At 36.8% G+C, this 20313-nt stretch overlaps 2 protein-coding genes across 9 annotated transcripts in view; one reads left to right on the forward strand and one right to left on the reverse strand.

Annotated features, from left to right (window-relative positions):
• KIF9 (kinesin family member 9) overlaps positions 1 to 20313 on the forward strand; it is a 68344-nt gene that overhangs the window by 39378 nt on the left and 8653 nt on the right. For 7 of the 8 annotated variants that reach the window (XM_074310622.1, XM_074310703.1, XM_074310450.1 and 4 more), the window contains 9 exons: positions 1638 to 1785; positions 2534 to 2598; positions 8564 to 8641; positions 12841 to 12909; positions 13535 to 13639; positions 15086 to 15141; positions 17445 to 17535; positions 17890 to 18023; positions 19458 to 19652. In XM_074310622.1, the coding sequence (XP_074166723.1) occupies positions 1638 to 1785; positions 2534 to 2598; positions 8564 to 8641; positions 12841 to 12909; positions 13535 to 13639; positions 15086 to 15141; positions 17445 to 17535; positions 17890 to 18023; positions 19458 to 19652 (941 nt within the window). The remainder of the gene's footprint in view (positions 1 to 1637; positions 1786 to 2533; positions 2599 to 8563; positions 8642 to 12840; positions 12910 to 13534; positions 13640 to 15085; positions 15142 to 17444; positions 17536 to 17889; positions 18024 to 19457; positions 19653 to 20313) is intronic. The other variant, XM_074310792.1, reaches the window with a different exon arrangement.
• LOC141566768 (tubulin delta chain-like) overlaps positions 1 to 20313 on the reverse strand; it is a 118132-nt gene that overhangs the window by 12407 nt on the left and 85412 nt on the right. The gene's annotated exons all lie outside the window — the stretch shown is intronic.

Below are 20313 nucleotides of genomic sequence, written 5' to 3' on the forward strand. Positions count from 1 at the left end.
CATTCCCCAGTTAATTGGCTCTCTCACCTTATCCTTGCCCTAGTTCTTGCTACAACAAAGCAGTAAAGCTCTCCCCAATCTCTTGACTGTGTTTTTAGACTTATTTCATGTTATTTCCCTTCATGCCAACTCAAGTGTTTACCAAATGCAACATGCCAGCTCTGGTCTCAATACCTAGAATGCCCCATCTCCTCACAACTACTCTTAGATCCCTAGTTTCTGTGCCAATTCTGGAAAAGGCCTTTCTTGAGCCCTCCAGTTGCTCTCTCTTTTTTCTTAATCTATACTTTATCTGTGTACATGTTATTCCCAGCTCAATAAAATATAAGCTCCCTGAAGGCTAAATCTTGTTTCATTTTCTGTTTTTATGTTCCCAATAATAAATAAATAAAGGCTTCCATGGCTTAGGCCTTAATAAATAGAATCTTATTATGTCCAGTATTTGGCAGGTAGGTGGTTGAGTTGATAATGGATAGTAATGATGAGCCTAGAGTTAAGAATCATCATATTCCTGAGTTCAAATCTGGTCTCAGACACTTACTAGCTGTATGACTCTAGCCAAGTCACCTAACTCTTCAGTTTCCTCATTTGTAAAATGAGCTGGAGAAGGAAATGGTAAATCACTGCAGTATTTTTGTCAAGAAAATTCCAAATGGGATCAAAAAGAGCTGGAAATGACAAAAATGACCAAAAAAACCCAAAAATCATATCCATCCTGTCTTTCTATTTGTTCTACTACTCTCTTACAGGCCTTCATTTCTATTTTCCCAGGCCAATAGCTTCATAACAGGTCTTTCTCCTGCTTTCTCCGAATTGAATTTTTAAAAAAGATTTTCATTTAATTTCTTTTTTATTCTGAACTTTTATGGCAAATAAAATGAGCATTTTCATCTAAATTATAGAATAAAAAGAGAAATCCAGTTCATTTTTTACATTACTGCCAGAAAAAAAAAAAAAAAAAGCTTTCATAAGCATAAGTCTGATCGTGTCACTTTTTGCTCAAAACTCATTGCACAGTGATTAAAGTAAAAACTCATGTGTCAGGCATTCAAGATCCAAGGCCATCTGGCACTGTCCTATTCTGCCAGCTTCATCTCCTACTTGTCACTTTCATTCAGAATGGACTACCTCTCATACACACTGCTCTGTCCTGCCTCTATCTTTCCACTTATTCTATTCCCTATGTTTGTTGAATTCCTACACATTGTTTAGAGGCAAACCAAATGCTACCTCTTCTACAAAACCTTCCCTGATCCCCATAGCCATACAGCTCTTAGGTTTGCAAGAATCTGTTTCATTTATTTAGCACCATAAAAGCTTTCTGTGTTTTTAGCTAATTTCTCTTTACTTTTTTTGTTACTATACAAACAGCATGAGGGAAGAGAACTAACTATGTCTTAGCTAAATTTCAGATTTCCCCACATTCTCATCTCACACTGGGCTCTGAATATAGCAGACATTTAATAAATCATTGTTATTGTGAAAGAAGAATTTAGAGAATTTGTGCCTGACTGGAAATGGATGATGGTTCTGAGATTCTGGTCCTGAGTGATTGGGAGAATAGTAATACCCACTGAGCAGAGCTGACCTCTCCAGCTAAAGTGTCTGAACCATTTGACTTTTTTTTTGTATTATAGTCAGAAGGACAAATCCTGAAGGAAGCCACGTATATCAACAAATCTTTGTCCTTCCTGGAGCAGGCTATTATTGCTTTAGGAGACCGAAAGAGAGAACATGTCCCCTTCCGACAGTGCAAGCTCACCCATGCTCTGAAAGACTCATTAGGTAAGGACATCATAATTTAAATTGATATAAAGCAGTAAAAAAAAAATTTTCTGGCTTATAATCCAGAAGGCAATCTGGGAGTCATTGTCCATCAAGGCATATTATATAAGAGCCAACAATAGGCACTATTGCTTTTGTCAAATCATTCAAAAGATATTTGAATTCTATTGAGACTACAGTCTCCTTTTCTCTTCTTTTCAGGTTTATCCTTTTATATATTCCTTTGCCAGTAACCATCAAACATAGTAGAGTGAATCAAAAGCAGATGTTCTTTGTCTATCTGAGTTTCTCTTCTGTATTTTCCATTCTGTGTTTACTTTTCTTCTCCTGATTTCTATTTTTTATTTTTTTTCTTCCCTTCCTACCATCTCCTCTCTCTCCTTTCTCAGTGTGTGCATCTCATTTTTTTCTTCTTTGTTGAGTGTTTCTTTTCCACCATACACACCTGCTCCCCTCCCTAATTATTAGAGGCATTCTGGCATGGTTGGCAGAGCTTGGCCTTGGAACCAAAAAGATAGGACCAGCCTCTGACACCTTCTGGTCACAGGATCCTGGTCAAGGTTCTTGATCCCCTTCTTATTTTGGGGAAACCTCTAGGGCACCAGATGCATAGAAGATGACATCTTGCATTGGTAAAACAAAATCACGGCCTCGTTGCTATCCCTATTCTCTAGTTACTAGAACACTAAAGTGATGTCTTGCCATAAAAGCCTTGTGGCTCATGGCCTTCTGTCTTCTTCCTTTACAGGAGGAAATTGTAACATGGTTATTGTGGCAAATGTCTATGGTGAAGCCACTCAGTTGGACGAGACAGTAAGTAGAGGGGACAGTTACTTTTTGGGATATATTTTCTTCCCAAGAACGTGAATTGCCCTTTGCCTCAAGAATGGGCAAAAGAGGAGAAGTATTTCTTATGGATCCAATTAAAATCCCTTTTCCAAAAACACTTGATTTTCAAGGATAAATTCACAAGACCTGCTATGGCATAGGCATTCAATTTGGCAAATATTAATTGAAAATCAACTGTGTGCAAATGACTGTATAGTATTGTAGGGAATTTGAATATAAAATCAGTCTTCATCTCTTAAAGATTTATCCCATAACGGAGCTAAGACAAATAACCATACAAGTAAGCAAAGTAGAGAAGTATATTGTACTAGAAGAAGGAAGAAGAGAACATTTCTGGATAACAGGATCAGGGAAAGCTTCAAGGATAAGATAGAATTTGATCTAAGACTTGAAGGATGGTTAAGTAAAAATGTGAGGGGAAGACATTCAATATAATACAACTACCTATAAACAATAGCACTGAGGTGGATGGCTTCGTTGAAGGAAAAGTAAACAGTCCAGTCTGACTGAGCAAAAGGTACATAGAAGGAAATGGAGAAGATGAGCTTAGAAAGGAGATTATGGAGAACCTTGAATTACAGGTAAGGCTTTATTCATTGGGGAGTCACTGAAGGATTTGGAGCAATGAAATAATGTGATCAGAGTTGTTCTTCATAAAGTCCGAATCACAGTATGAAGATTGGAGGAAGAAGAGAAGGAGAATGAGAGTGGGAAAAGTTTACAGAATTAAAGTGGAGGCAGTGGGACAAGGAAAGGAAGAGGATTCAGGAGATATTATTATTATTGGGACAGCTATGTGGTGAAGTAGATAACCAGCCCTAGGATCCTGAGGACCTGAGTTCAAATCTAGCCTTAGACACATCCTAGCTGTGGGACCCTACACAAGTCATTTAACTCTTATTGACTCAAGAGAAAAAAAAAGAAAAAAGACACATTGATAAAACAGTACATGTGAAAGGAGAGAGAAAAAGCTGTCTGGGAATTCAAGCCCTGGTGACTTCAATAATAGTCTTGATATTTACATAAATAGGAAGCAGTGTGGCACAGTATACCACCTCTGACACATACTGGCTGTATGGCCTTAGTCAAGTCCCTTAGCCCCCTTGTGCTCCAGGAAATTCATTAAGTCTCTTTAAGTTGCAAAGAAAGAGTGAACTATATTAGTAGAAGGAATTTCTATATACTGAAACCTAATCGCCTTGGAATTCCCCACAGCAATGGAATCTTAGGGTCAGCCCCTATCTCTTATATAGAAATATATTTCTATTATATAGAATATCTCTAATTATATATGTATGTATATGTACATGCAATATATCTCTAATATATAGAAATAATGGAGCAAGACCTGATTTGAAGGAGAAAATAATAAAGTTGATTTGGAGCAGGTATATATTATATCAGCTGAAAATTCAAGTATAGATGTCTACCAGAATGTTGCAAGAGGAAATATAAGTACCAAAGAAGCCAAGAAATAGAGACTTTCTTTTTTCCCCCTCAATAGTATTTTATTTTTCCAATTACAAGTAAAGATAGTTTTCAACATTCATTTCTGTAAGATTTTGAGTTCCAAATTTTTTCTCCCTCCCCCTTCCACAAGAAAGCAAGCAACTTGATATGGATTATACATGTACAATCATTTTAAACATTCCCATATTTGTCATATAGTGAAAGAAAAATCTAGCAAAAGGAAAAAACCATGAGAAAGAAAAAGCCAACAAAAAGTCAAAATAGTATATCAGCTCTGATCTGCATTCAGTCTCCGTAGTTATCTTTCTGGATGTGGATGATATTTTCTGTCCCAAGTCTATTGGAATTGTCATGGATCACCACGTTACTGAGAACAAAGTCTGTAGTAGTTGATCATCACACAAACTTGCTGTTATTATGTCTAATGTTCTCCTGATTCTATTCACTTCATTCAGCATCAGTTCATGATTCTTTCTAGGCTTTTCTAAAAGTATCCTGCTCATCATTTGAAACAGAGAATGTCAAGGTTATTCTCAATTAGTATCAAATGATGCAGTCGGCTCAAGGAGGGTTCTCAAATCTGACAATTACAAGGTCCTTCATAAAAGTTTTAATATAGTAATAAATAATGAAGTCAGATAGAAAAGAGCTGGGGAAAAAGTAGATGGTAAACATGTTGAAGGAGTACATGTGGAGCGGCACAGTGGATAAAACACTGGCTCTGGAGTCAGGAGAACCTGAGTTCAAACTTGGTCTCCAATACTAGCTATGTGACCTTGGGCATGTCACTTAATCCTGATTTCTAAGTGAGAGAGTGCATGTGCTCGTGTTGGATGACCTTGATGTTTTCCAGGGACTTTTCTCAGGTTTTCCCCTTCCTAAGTCTGTATGTTAGTCATGTCCAACACTTTGTGACCCTATTTAGAATGTCCTTGACAAAGATACTAGAGTGGTTTGGCATTTCCTTCTCCAGCTCATTTTACAAATGAGGAAACAGAGGCACAGTGCCTGAGGCTAGATTTGAATTTGGGTGCCAGGCTGCCTGCTCTATCTACTGTGCCACCTAGCTGTCCTAAGCCACCTAGCTGACCTCCAGCTTTATCTGTATGAGGTTATCCACATCAATTAAGAGTGAAATCACTTTGCCATCACTCCTTTCTTCCACAGATGTCAGAGCCTTTAACTTTCCTGGAACAATTTTAAGCTCTGGAAAAGCCTGATGGATATGGCCTAGTCTAATCAGTTTGTTTCTATGTGGGGGATTTTGCATTTGAAAAGAACATGATTATCACTTGCTTCCGTGCTATAGGGCTACTCTGTAAAAAAGTGTAGTCTAAAGTAAATTTGGGTCCATCCAAAATTGTGGAACAAAGTCAGATATTAGTCTTCTTTGTGTGACAGACTCTTTAGGCAGTTTGATAAGGTCTTTGGACAACTCAGAATGTTTTTAAACACTTAAAAATATACAGGATCACAAAAGAAATCAATCATTGAAACACAGTTATAAAAAAATTTGTTAAAACAAATAGACTCAGCCAAATACCTTTGTTCTACTGCTATATTAACTACACTGCAAATCTTGCAAATCTCAAACTTGGTTTACTATTGCTAGGAGAGGGAATAGATGTAGTGAATGGTTAAGAAATAACTAACCTAAAAAGAACAAACTGTTCAGCAAGAAATTCCTGACAGGTCACTTTTGTTTGCTGATATTTTGTGGAAACATAATGCACATATCTTTCTAGGAGACGACGATACTATACTTTCCAATCCAAAAGGATGAATGAAATAGGGCTTGATGAGCCAGATTTTTTTCCTACCACTTGTAGAAGAACAGATGTATATTTTACTCTTCAGGCTCCTATTTATCTAGCTAATGAGACTTCTGAAATGCTGCTTTCTGACTAATACTGTGCCAAGTGTTCTAGAAAATATAAGGGAATACAGTAACCCACCACTTATTTGGAGGTCAGACTTCTAACATCAGTAAAACCAGAGGTATTGAAAGGATTTCTCTGAATTGTTGGAAGAGCCGAGACAAAGTCTCACTACATGACACTCAGCACTGGAGCCCCCCTCAGAGTACAGAGCCTGATTGATTTTGTTTTAATATGCAATTTTTAACAGGTAGATGATCGTTTCTCAGCTTCCAGAAGTTTAGAATCAGCAGCTTAGAAAACTGCAAACTTGTTAAAGGTAGACTCAAGTGATAGCAACAAGAAGAGACTGCTGCCTACCTGATAATGAAGTGGGAATCAGGAAAACTATAAAAGCCCAGCAATCTGCAGAAAGATGAAGCAATCAGTCCTACTGGCCTAAAGAGGCCCCAAGGGCATCACTATCACAATAGCACAGTCAGATACTGGAAGTACCTAATAACTCACTTAGATTCTGTTCAGTTTAAGAGAGAATAGAAATCTAGGATGTATCTTTAAATTTTTCTAATCCCATAAATTTAAAACAGGGTTGATACTTTTAAAGGAATGAACTTCACTTATCTGGAAAGGGCTGCTTAACAGCTTTTTCCCCCAAAATGTTGCATTTTGAAGATATTATATATAAGGGATATTAAAACTGTAGAGCATTTGGTGGTCTGATTGCAACGAACATAAGCAAATGGGTCTTTCGAGACACCTAAGACAAGGGCTAGTTAGGCGGCTAGCTCTCAATGCTATGGACTGTGATTTAATGTCCTAAGTCACTAATTACCTAGTACTCTTCAAAGGTGGAATTTCAGCTTTAAGAAGGAAAAAATCTGGTATAATGATTAAAGCCAAAGACTGTCATATTAAACCACAAACGAGAGTTTTAGTTTAGATGATAAATGCTGATCATCCTTACCAAGAGTTAATATTTCAGAGATTTTCCTGGACTCTGTCTTCAGGCAAAGTCAGAGGGCTGTTAAACTACAAACCCATTTCAAAATGTAAGAATAGGGGCAGCTAGGTAATGCAATGGATAGAGGACCAGTCCTAAAGTCAGGAGGGCCTGAGTTCAAATATGGCCTCAGACACTTAACACTGCGTAGCTGTGTGATCCTGGGCAAGTCACTTAACCCCAATTGCCTCAGTTTAAAAAAAAAAAAAAAAAAAGTAACAAAATACTTACATATCCAAATGTGTCAACAAAGGCACATTTGATTAAAATTAAATAGCACTTAAACAAATTCTTTCTCATTCTCATCCTCAGTCTTTTGTGTTAGCCAGTCTTATAGCTTCCTTTTCAAATAGGAAGTTTTTTTATAATAGCTTTTTTTTTTTTTTTCCAAAATACATGCAAAGATAGTTTTCAACATTCATCCTTGCAAAACCTTGTGTTAGGAAGATATTTTTTAAAAGACTGAAAGCTCTTCCCAGGTGTCAATCAAGAGACAGGACATACCAGAGCCAGATGTTTTTCCTGCTGCTCCCTAAGGTTTCATTGGGTTATGAATCCACAATGCTTGCCAACACTTTATCCAAATTCATTGTCTAGAGAAACACTTATACTAATTCCAAAGAGTTTTTCAGTGGAGAGAGAGATGAAAGGAGAGAAAGAAAGGACAAAAATATATGGGATGAATTAACTCTCATATTTTTAAAATGTTTTGATATTTATATAAAAGACTTTACTGTTTTAATCACAGATAAGTTTATATTGAAAAGATTATAAACTTTATTCTATAGTCAAGTAAAATATTCTACTTTGTTCTTTTCTTAGTGAACTAATTTTGAGTTTTCAGTTCTGATTGTTTGTGTTATGATTGTGTTTGAGGCACACCAGTGAATGACCATGATAGACAAATTGGTTTCCCTGTCAATGCTATTGAATCTACTGACTTTGCAATTTCCAATTATGACTTATGAAACTATTGAAATCCTCCTGCCAGAAGGAAATGTTTTCTCCGAAGTTATTCAGGGAGGGAAGAAGTAACGTCACCATATAGGCCTAGAGGCTCCCAGCTTAAGCCTTAGAGAGCTAGTGCTTTTGGGCATTAGCCTTCCATCATTCATTAGACACTAACTACATATTTCAGGAAAACCTCTGCTCAGAGATGATTAGCCAGATATTAGCAGATCAATAAAAAGGAATGCATAAGAACTGTCATGGCATCCTTTGGAACTAAATACCACAGGTTTAGGTGAGAGGGAATTCTCTCCAGCCCCAGTTCCACTTGCATTCTCCTGTTTCTATTCAAGTCCCCTGCCCCTTTACAAACAAAAACGGCAAGCAAAGTTAAGAATATTTCCTTTTTGCCATTTTCTTGGGAAAGCAGGCAAACCTTTACTTTCAAGACTGTTCCATGGCCAGAAATGCATGGGTGAAGATCAGGCCAGCCTAGTTAGGTGGCAGGGTCCTTGCAGATAGGAACCAGCCCCCTTTTGGAGGACCCCAGGGTGGGGAGGCAGTCAGGCTAGTAGGGACCTAAGAGCTACTTAGGAAAGGAAAAGTTACTTCATGATCACAATTTGTTTTTCAGCTTTCTTCACTTCGTTTTGCTAGCAGAATGAAACTGATCACAACTGAGCCTTCCATCAATGAAAAATATGATGCAGAGGTATTTATTTACATTACTTTGGGGACAGAAAAGGTGAAAAGACAAATAGCTGCAGATAGGGAATCAGGAAAGCTAAACCTTGGACCTACTGGTAATGTTCCCCAGCCCTGGGAGATTAGGTCAGTCCCTTTATCTCATTGAATGTCCGCTTACTCATATGTAAAATCAACAGGGCAATGGATCAATTGGCCCTTGAGATGACTACCAGCCCCAAAGGTCTATGATTCTGTAAAGGTCCTTGGGACCAGAGACACTGAGAAGACAATAGTGTTAATGTAAATAAGATTGTCTAGGAACCCACTGGATCTGTGTGGTGTACAGAATCATAGTTTCTGCTTTCAGGGAGCTTACTGTCTAGTTGATATAGACCCATAAAAAGGTAACAATATGCTATATTAAATGATGTGTTGAATAAGTGATATAGTTACTATTAATAACAGTTCAGAGAAGAGAAGAAAAACTATGGACTGGAATGCCCAGGAAAAGCTTCTCTGTGGAGGTAGAATTTAAACAAGGCTTTGAAAACCAGAAGCAAAATCTTTTTTTTTTTTTTTTTTTTTTTTTAATTCTAGCTTTTAATTTACAAGATATATGCATGGGTAATTTTTCAGCATTGACAATTGCAAAACCTTATGTTCCAATTTTTCCCCTCCTTCCACCCTACCCCCTCCCACAGATAGCAGGTTGACCAATACATGTTAAAAATGTTAAAGTATAAGTTAAATGCAATATATGTATATGTGTCCATACAGTTATTTTGCTGCACAAGAAGAATCAGACTTTTGAAATAGTGTATAATTAGCCTATGAAGGAAATAAAAATGCAAGCAGTCAAAAATAGAGGGATTGGGAATTCTATGTAGTGGTTCATAGTCATCTCCCAGAGTTCTTTTGCTGGGTGTAGCTGGTTCAGTTCATTACTGCTCTATTGGAACTGATTTGGTTCATCTCATTGTTGAAGAGGGCCATGTCCATCAGAATTGATCGTCATATAGTATTGTTGTTGAAGTATATAATGATCTCCTGGTCATGCTCATTTCACTCAGCATCAGTTCATGTAAGTCTCTCCAGGGTTTTCTGAAATCATCCTGCTGGTCATTTCTTACAGAACAATAATATACCATAATATTAATATACTACAATGTATTCAGCCATTCTCCAATTGATGGGCATCCACTCAGTTTCTAGCCACTACAAAAAAGGCTGCCAACCAGAAGCAAAATCTTACAAATTTAAGATACAGTAATTAATGTTCACGACCTATTGGGCTCCCTATACATTCAGCAAATCTTTTCTAAGCACTTATTGTATGTGGTACTTTGTGTGGGGACTGTATATAGGGAATACAAAGATAAGACATATTCCCTGTCTTAATGTTAACTTAATCCTTCTCCCCCCACCCCTAAAAAAGACCAAATTCTCCTTCCTTCCAAACTTCTCTATTACTATGAAGGTCAACATCATCTTTCCCGTCTCTCATGCTCACAACTTAGGAGTCATCCTTAACTACTTAGTATCTCTTACCCCTTATATCCAGTCTGTTGCCAAGTCCTGTTGATTGTACCTTTGTGACATCTCTGTCTTCTGTCCAATAGAAGTCCTCATCATCCCCCACATGGACTATTTCCATAGCTTGCTGGTGGGTCTCCCTGGCTTACTCCAGGCTATCCTCCACTCAGCTGTCCGAAGGACCTTTCTAAAGCACAGTTCTGACCATAGTATCCCTCCCCTACTCAATAAATTCCTATAGTTCCCTATCGCTTCCATGTTTGACATTCAAAGCCCTTCAGGACCTGCCTTGCTTACCCTTTTTCTATTTTCCTTTACCTTCAATCTAGTGACTGCCTTTATACTGTTCATTGAATAAGAAGCTATATCTCCACATTGAACATTTTCACAGGCTTTACCCCAAATTTGGAATGCTCCCCTTATCCAACTCTGCCTCTTAGCTTCCTTGTGAATTCTTGCAGATACCAGCCAAAATCCCACCTTCTATAGAAAGCCTTTCTGGCTCCTTAATTCTGTTACTTTCTCTCTATTGATAACTTCCAACTTAGCCTTCTTTGAGCTTGTTTGTAAGTGTTTTGGGTCCTGTTGTCTCTCCCATTTGATTGTGAACTTCTTATGGGCATGAGCTATCTTTGGCTTTTCCTTGTGTCCCCCACATTGAGCATACTACTTGGTGTAGAGAAGGGCTTCATTAAATGTTTACTGGTCAGCAGAAGAGTTTAGTAGGGGAAGGTAAGGCCCATGCCAAATAACTATATTGCAAAGCAGTACATCCTAAGTCCCCAGGATAAGTTCAATCACAGCATAAGCAGTCCAGACAAGGGAAAGGTCACCACTGTTGATGAAGTCAAGGAAGGCTCCAAAAAGAAAGGATCTTTTGTCTAAACCAAGACTGGAGTGCTTCAGGCAGAAAGAAAGAGAGTTGAAGTTTCCTGTTGCCTTTTTCTTTCTTCCATTTTCTAAAATTGTATTATAAAAATGTATATGAACCAGGATTGTGCCAGTTCCTACTGGCAAGAAGTCTGATTTTCAGTTTGAGTATTGACACCTCAGAAATTGGCAAGCTACCAATCAGGGCTGGATTTATTGTTCTTTTTGTTTTTGATTTCTCTACTTAAAAAAGTGATAGATAAATAGTAATAGTGTAGATGAAACTTAAATGTATTTCCTGTATTTTCACAGAGCTGATTGGATAGATCAAATATAGATAATAATCAAGTAAAGGTTTTTCTCTTGAAAGCTGAAAGTAGCTAAAAGTCAACTAGTAAAAGATATCTATAGTATGTCCTGTTTCTTTTAGAGCTAATAAAAGGTGAGGATTACCATAGGAAAAACTAGATCAATATGAGGTTCTTAACAAGACAGGAAGAGCTTTATATTATAAAAGGCAGTACTAAGGGGGAGCAAAAATAGAATTTTGAGGCATTAGATTCAACTTTCACAACTACTAGCTCCTGCAATGTCAGAAAAGATGCTTAATAAATGCTGGTTGAGTGATTGAAGGTAAAATCAGCCCAAATGCTGAAGGTGGTCAATTCTGCCTCAGGAACTGCAACTGTTTTGTAATTGTAAATTGGACTATAAACTGTTTTTTAAAGGAGGAATTCCACCAGATCTCATGTTTAAAATATAATTTAGATAAATATAAATACCTTTCCAGAGAGGTAAAATCATACCCTGGTTGTTTATTTTTCCATACAACTATACTTAATAAAATATTGATTAACAGAAACACTGACCATTCTGTGCAGAGACAACATTTCAAAGACAGGTAGTTTTTCTTTTGTTTTTATGTTAAATGAAGCAAAACACAGACCACAATTTGGAATTATATCCACAAATTTTAAAGCTTTTTAACATCTTAATTACCTCTTTTCTGTATCCATTTTTATTCAGTAGAATTTTCTTAAGCTGCTTGCTGCTGTTGGATCTTCCATTTGAAATTATATATACACTGTGACATTATTTTCTTTGGTAATTGGAGCACATTTTCCCTAATAACTTTGTTGATGTGCTATAAAAGTTGGAAAAGATCAAATATGTAGTGAGTATATTTTTTAAATAGAGTTAGTGGAACTTTTGTAACCTACATTTGATTCATGTTCAAAGTACTGATACTTTATATCTCCTCTTTTTAGGGACAATTATTTCCAAACTTAAAGCTGGGAAGTCACCAGTTTAGAAAAAGGATTATAACTATATGGTTTTTAGATTTTTTTTATACTAACATTGCAGAGCAGCTAGGTGGCACACTGAATAGAATGCTGGGCCTGCAGTCAGAAAGACATCTTTCTGAGTTCCAATCTGTCTTCAGACACTTACTAGCTGTGTGACCCTGGACAAAGATATTTAATCCTACATCTGTAAAATGAGCCAGAGAAGGAAATGGCAAACCACTCTAGTATTTTTGCAAGGAAAACATCAAGTGGGGTCACAGTGTAGGACACAACTAAAATGACTGAATGATATTTTAGCATTAAAATTTATAAATTGTTTATAGAATCTAGATACTGATAATCAAACAAGAAATGATAGCATTCTGAGTATCAAAGGAAAAAGAGAAGTGATCATTTAGAAAAATTCCGTTGACTGAGAGTTTAGGCAAATTAAATTAATAATTAATTATTGAGCATTCTGTGTATCCAGAAGACATTTCTCATGGTCATTTTCCCCCTCTTGTTTCCCTGCTAGAGGATGGTGAAGAATCTGGAGAAGGAGTTGATTCTGCTCAAACAGGAACTAGCCATTCATGACAGTCTGGTAAAGAACTCTTTGCCCCTGCTCCTCCTGGATCTATCAGCCTACCCACCAGTGGCCTGCATAGTGGTAGATGGGGAACTGCAGGACCAAGAGGGAATCCTCTATTCATCAAGTTTTTGTTTTTTTTTTTCATTTCTGTCCTCTTTTCCTGGTATCTGGTATGTCTTGTTTACCCATCATTCCAAGCATCCAGAGTGCCCTCCCTCTTAATGAGGGGCTTCTGCCACAGAGCCCCTTATCCTGACACCAGAGTTCTTACACTGTCTTAAAGCCCTAAATTGATGACCCTGTTTTGCTATTTATAGGATGGGAAAAACACTAGACAGAGCAAAAAATCTGGTTTTGTATTTTGGCTTTGTAAAGAGAAGGCATAAGTCTCAGTTTTGACAATGACAAATTGTGCATTCCTGGACAAGTCATTTAATTTCTGAGCCTTGATTTCCTCATTTGACAAATGGGTGTAATACTTGCATTACATCAGTTTGTTGGGATGCATCCTTACTACTGCCCAGAATTTAAGGATCATTTCTCTTGGACTGGCATCTCTGTCCCAGAGCAAGTTCAGTAAAGTGATTTGTTTAGCTTGAGTTTCTTTGTTTTTAATGAAACATTTTTCAATTTTAAGGCTAACCGTGCTATGGTCACCTATGATCCCATGGATGAAGTTCAAATAGCTGAAATTAACTCTCAGGTTCGCAGGTATCTGGATGGATCTCTGGAAGAAATTGACGTGAGTAGCATTTTCACAGAGCTGTTTGGAGGCTGGAGCATTTTATTCACAAGCTGCTTAGCTAATAGATGGATTTGGAGCACTCTTTAAACACTCCAAGAGAAATTAGGCTCCATTATCACAACTTCCATTGCCTTAACAGTTGCTCCAGTGGAGGGGTTAATTGCTGTAAAAGTGGTGAGTTCCCCAGGCAATATGGCTCCTTATCTGAGGCTGCCCATATCAGTGGCAGGAAGACTCCTCAAAATTCCTTTTTATATATTTGAATTTCTTGAAGGTTGACCTGGGTAAAGGTTCTTTTTAGGCTGTGGAACCTTTAGAAAGAGAGGCTGTGTGTGTGTGTGTGTGTGTGTGTGTGTGTGTGTGTGTGTGTGTGTGTGTGGCAAAAGGAGCTAAGAGTGTAGGGGTAGAGAGTGGCACCCCAGCATGAGTAATAATGGTTCTGAAGACAATTTTAAGACTATCTTTAAAAGATAGGTCAGTTAAAATATAAAAACATTGCCAAAGAACCCAATCAAGGGCAAGAAAAAACTTAAATCAAACCTTAAAAAATGTTAAGCTTAAACTCTAGTTTCATATTGAAAGGAGTGATATAAAAATTAATTTTCTCTTTTAAACAATAAAAAATAATTTCATTAATTTTCTCTTTTAAACAATGAAATTTTAAAAATTAAGTTCATTATTCTTATTTGTCACCTCAAGGGCATTTAATTATTTTTTTTTCTGTTTTGAACTCATGAACAGTTTTAGACATAAAATTTTAAGACATAAATTAAGTTTTTCCTCTATATTCGGGCAGATCATATTTACCAAACCAGAGAAAGGTTATATTCTTTTTGCAAATGGCCAGGAAGGTAAATTGATTTGCCTTATTTAACATGTTTTATGGTAACATTTGTCTTTGGTTTCCTAAAATAAATAGTATCTAAAATCTTCAAACAGCAGCCTCACTGAAGTTTCATGCAGAGGCTAAGGGTCAGCTGTAGTTTGATTTTGTATTAACATATATAGGATTGCATTTTTTAGTCCTGAATTCAGAGCCCCTTTTTAAAAAAACAGATCCTTTTGTGACTATTTGTAGTTAAAAAAACCCACAAACAACCAAATCTCTTGTGTTAAGAAGTCTGCATCTATCTTATATATATATAATTGTAATTATATAGATATAATCTATATGTATAATAAATATATATTATATGTCAAAATATAATATATTAATTATAATTTACATATATATGTGTATATGTGTGTATATATAGACATATATATGTATGCATATATACATATATATATGTATATATGCATACATATATATAAAATTTACAATTTCAAGTAATTTACAATTTAGTTGGAGGAACCAAATTTCTTTCGTAATGATGCAGCCTGTGGGACCTGATATAGCCTAGTAAATCTAGTCTAACATCTGTATTGTTTTTTCTTCCTCAGATTATTAACCTGCGACAGATCCAGGAGGTGTTTAATCAGTTTAAAGTAATTTTAAGGTAATAATGCCCTTCTCCCCAACTGTAAAACATTGAGATATGAGTGAGGGAACTAGCTCCTTTCCTGGGATCTGTTACAAAGCTGTTAAATTGGCTTGAGAGTTGATTGTACTCTATCAGTTTTTCAAGAACAATGTTTAACCCCGAGACATATTTTGAATAATGCTTTGAGCTCATTGAACAATTGAATTTATTCAAAAAGCATATACTAAGCTTCTAGTAGATGGGAGCTACTATTTTGGTTGCTTTAAAAGCAAAACAAAGGTGAATAAGAGACTGTCCTTGACAACAAAGGGTTTTACATCAGTGGAAGTTACTATAATGGGACATTTATTTCATATTATTTATTCATTCAAAAATATTTATGGTGGGGAATAATTTTCCATAAAATGGAATCTTTTCCTTTTGAGCATTGAAAATCCATTTTTGACTTTAAAAAAAAAAAGCTTTCTAAATTTTGTTTTATATGTAAGACCTTATTTTGGGGAAAAGGATGGATATTTGGAAATGACTATGATCTAAGAAAAAAAGACATCAATAAAGTTTGTTTTAGAAAAAATAAAATGCATTACATGCTTCCCTACTTTTTTTTTAAAGAAACCAATAACATGGAACATAATTTATAAATTTTTAAAGACTCAGAAGCATCAGATTATTACTGTGAATGTTAGTTTTGTTGCCTGGTTCTGAAATGCAGTGATAATATTCATTTGTTAGGTCTATAGGGTTGCTTGCTTATACACTAAATGGCCCTAAATTGCTGAGTTGGGTTTTTAACTCTGCTTCTATATCTGTCCCCTTCCTCAATTATAGATTATTATCTGTCATTCTATTATGCTGCCACTGGTACATTAATTCTCCATCACTACTATCATCTTTAGCATTTGCTGCTTCACTATCATACACTCATACAATTATAGAGCTAAAAGGCACTAGAGTTCATCTGTTATAATCTACATGGAGTTGAGAAATTATATAAACTTTTTCACAATCTTCATGTGTATAGTCAGGGTGAAAAAGACTCAGAATGAGGAGCGCCTAAATTTTTTTTTAAAAGCTGTATTTCTGGCCTTGTGGGAACTATTTCAGCAATAGAAAGACCTCTTACAGCTTCATAACTATTCCAAATGATTGCCATCTAATAAATGAGGTGATATTATAGGATGATTTCATTTTAATGTTTAAAAAATAAAAGTCATTTTCATATCCATTTTAATAATCAAGCATGTAAACTATCCCTTTGGTGATCTGAACTAAAAACTGTTTAATAAAGACATTGAGTATGATCATTGTGATTTTTAAAAATATATCATTTGGTATTATAAATGCTAAGACTCCAACATGTGGTTGCATAGGCTAAGTGGTCCTAATGACCATAAGCATGTCAGCAACGAGACAGCCTGTATTTTTCCCACTGCCCTAGCTTATTTTGAGCCTAGGAATAACCTTGACCCTTAATTGGATCAAGTAACTAACTGTAGCACTTGTGTATTGATCATCTTCCCCACCCTCACCACCATTCCTTTTATCCATTTTCTGGTTCCTGAGTAGAGAACTACTCTACCTGAGTCTGGCACCAATAAGCAACTTTTGGGAATTTCCCCAATATACCTGGGTCTGATAGAGAACCTTCCACATTTGGTGCTAATTGTCTGCTCCAACTAAACTCACCTTTAAAGTATAAGCCTTCTAGTTCAGACCTCATTCTGAGCATGTACTTCTACTGAGGTCTGACAGATACACATCTCCCACTACAAGTGACCTTGACAAGTTTCAGTCAATCTGACCTATTTGCTCTCTCTTAAATCCAATACTCTTATCCTCCATTCTACATTCATCCATTCACACAAACATCTTTCACTGCCTCTTATAAATCCTTGTCTGTCTTTAAAGCTTGGTTCAAGGGGAATGTCTTTTGTCAAGCCTTCCTGGGTCTTTCCAGTCTTAGTGCTCTTTTCTTCAATTTTACTTATGTCACATTGTTGATGTCCATCTTGTAATTCCTCACCTTCATACCCAGTAGAACACACAGGGACAGTTTTGTTTCTGTCATGAGGGCTTATAATGTCTGATAAACACATAAGTTCTTATTAAATAATCTTTGAATTGAATGATGTGCCATTGGTTGCATAATGGAAGTACAAATCAGTATTACAAGGTATCTAATGTTAAATGAAAGCAAAAAGTTCTCTCTCATGAGTTTTTAACTTCAAAATTATGACTTGCTCAGATAAAAATTTTCCGGTTTATCCTACAGAGAAAAATTGCTCTTTTGCTTAGTAACTGTCATTCTCTTTCCAAAGCCAACAAGAACAAGAAGTGGAGGCCAACTTACGTAAAAAATACACCCTGATAAACAAGAATGACTATGCGACCATTACTGCAGTCCAGAAGGTAGGGGTTTGCAGGACTTTTCTAGGCTGGAACTCCTGCTTGGGATTCTCCATCACCAGACCTTTTCCAGAGAAAGTGACTTGCTTTGGGGCAGAACTAGGGATAAAATAGGTAAGAGTAAGATCCACTTTGGATTTCCAGTAGAAGTCCACACCTTATTAAAAATTCATCTAAAAACAGGCATCTCTGATTAACTTCTCCTGCAGGCCTACTCAGGAGCTAAGAATTAGAGTGAAGGGATTATGGCCATGAACTCAGTTAACCATCAGGACTAATCTTTGGGAAGAGAGGAACCAGATCAATCATGTGACAGAATCCTAATCTTTGCCTGTCTCTGGGATTTTCCTTATTCAGGCCGGATTGGTTGATGTGGAAGGCAACACAGTAGGAGAAACAGATGGACAAGGATTTGGGCTTGGTATTGCACCTTTCTCTGCTAAGCCTGGAAAGAAAGGCAAGATCAAGAAATCATATAAGGATATACCTGGGTGAGTTGCCTCACAAGGCTACTTTTCATGTTTGCTTGTCTTGTTAGAGCTTTTCACTATTGTTCAAGATATTGATTGACTTGTTCTCATAAGGAAAAATAATTGTAATTAGTCTAGCTTCCCCCATTAACTAAGATTCTGAATGACTGTCTCTAAAAGAGTTAATTCACCTTCAACAGAAGCTTAGAGTATGCTCTGAGAGGACATCTAGTTTGGTCAGTCTCCCATCTTATAGATGAATTTCTTTTATATTTCTATTAGGTCATTATTCAGTCTCTACTTGAAAAAATGCCATGAACAAATAGCTATTTCATGGGACTATTAATTTCATTATTGCATAGCTCTTGCTGTTAAGAAATTCTTCCTTATAATGATCTGAAGTCAGCTTCCCTGCAATTTCCATCCATTGGTCCTAAAAGAGCAATATGTGCTCAGGGAATAATTCATTAGATATATTAAATATCCTACCCTTATCCTCAGAAAACTTCAGTTCCAAAAGAAAAAAGGAGCATGGACATACCAATGGAGAAAATGTTTTGTCAGTCAAAACAAAACAAACAAAACCCAACAAATAAAACTCAGTATCCAGCCAACTCAACAACTGGAGTGGAGGGACTTGTCTTGCATGGTCATTGTGGCCTTACAGTTATCCCACAGTTGAAAATCATAAGATCAGAATTTTGTGAGCATGATTCTGTGTTCTATTGTCTTTACTTCAACTGACACATTGTCATAATTCTCACCTAGGAGACAAGGAAGAAAGCTGGAGGGTAGGAGGCTCCTTGATGAAATGAGCGGGAGGCCACAATGATCACACAAAACAAGTCCCTCCACATCTAACTCTTGAATCAACAAGGGTACTTTTCTTTGTATCTGACAAAAATGCATTCTAGACATAGGTATTTCTACATCTTTTTTTTTTTCTAAAGGCATATTAGGAGAAGAGAAACAAGGGAGGAAAAATTAGAAAACAAAGGCTTTCGTGTGTTAAGAAAGTAGAAATGTGACAATCATTCCTAAGCAGAGTGGTAGAAAGGCTTGTTCTACTATCCAAAGGAAAGGACCAAGGCCTTACAGTAATGCTTTGATCCAGGACAATATAAAAGACACTTGTCATGTGGATCTAGAGATTGGGAGAGAGAAGGGACAATTCTGCTCTCTCTCTCCAAAAAGAAAAAAAATCCAGCCCAGTGAGAAAAAAAAAAAAAGCCTAACCTACAAGGCTTTAAAAATTCAAAGATTTCTTCAGAGCTATCATTAGCTCCTTTGAAAATGCTTGAGGTAAAAGAGGATACCAGGAATAGCAGATAAGCCATCTCCCTTTTACTACAGGAAGAGATGGTGAAGACTAATAATTTGTGCCCTGCCACAGCATCTGTAATAACAGCAGAGTTCTGTCAGAGCCAGGACTCTCACCCTATATCCTTTATCCAGAGCTTTAGGTAAGAAGGATGGCCTCCTCAGCCCTGTGAGTGGGAAGGATGGAGAAAGTATTTCCACATCAAGGACTCAACTGTTATCATCCTCCAAGGAAGCAGATGTCAAGGATGTGCTCTCCCGTGATCGGGAAGCTTCTGGCAGTGAGCCTATTGCATCAGATTCCCCTAAGGAAGATTCTCGTATGACTAGGTGAGCGCCTTTAAAGTATATATCCTTTAAGATACAAGGGATTTGAGCCAGAGCTAACAAGCATTTATTAAGTACCTACCATGTACCAAGTACATAAAAACAGATACTCTGTTCTCAAGGAGCTCACATGTAAATACTGGATCTGTAGAGTTAAATAGAAGGTGACATCAAAATGAAGGGATGAAGTCAAGCAATGATAATGGAAAAGAAGAACTGAGCAATATCTCCTGAAGAAATGTAGACTTTAGAGCCAAATTTTGAAGGAAGCCAGAGAAATTAAGAAGAGGAGGCAGGGACAGCTAGGTGGTGCAGTGCATAGAGCACTAGCCTTGAATTCAGGAGGACCCTAGTTCAAATCTGGTCTCAAACACTTAACACTTCCTAGCTATGTGACCCTGGGCAAGTCACTTAACCCCAGCATCAAAAAAAAAAAAAAAAAAAAAAAAAAAGGAGAGGAGGCAGGGGTATAGAACCTTTCAGATACAGAACAGTTGTGTTCCTGATGGGGTCTTATATGTGAGGAACAGCAACTAAATAGAATAGCTGGATGACAGAGTGTGTAGAGAGAAGAAAAAGATAAGCAGCCTGGAAAGATAAGAAGGGATCTAATGGAAAGGACTTTCTATGCCAAACCGAGGATTGTATATCTGACCCTACAGGC

The sequence above is a fragment of the Sminthopsis crassicaudata genome, chromosome 1 (genome assembly GCF_048593235.1).
Source record: "Sminthopsis crassicaudata isolate SCR6 chromosome 1, ASM4859323v1, whole genome shotgun sequence".
NCBI classification, from domain to species: Eukaryota; Metazoa; Chordata; class Mammalia; order Dasyuromorphia; family Dasyuridae; genus Sminthopsis; species Sminthopsis crassicaudata.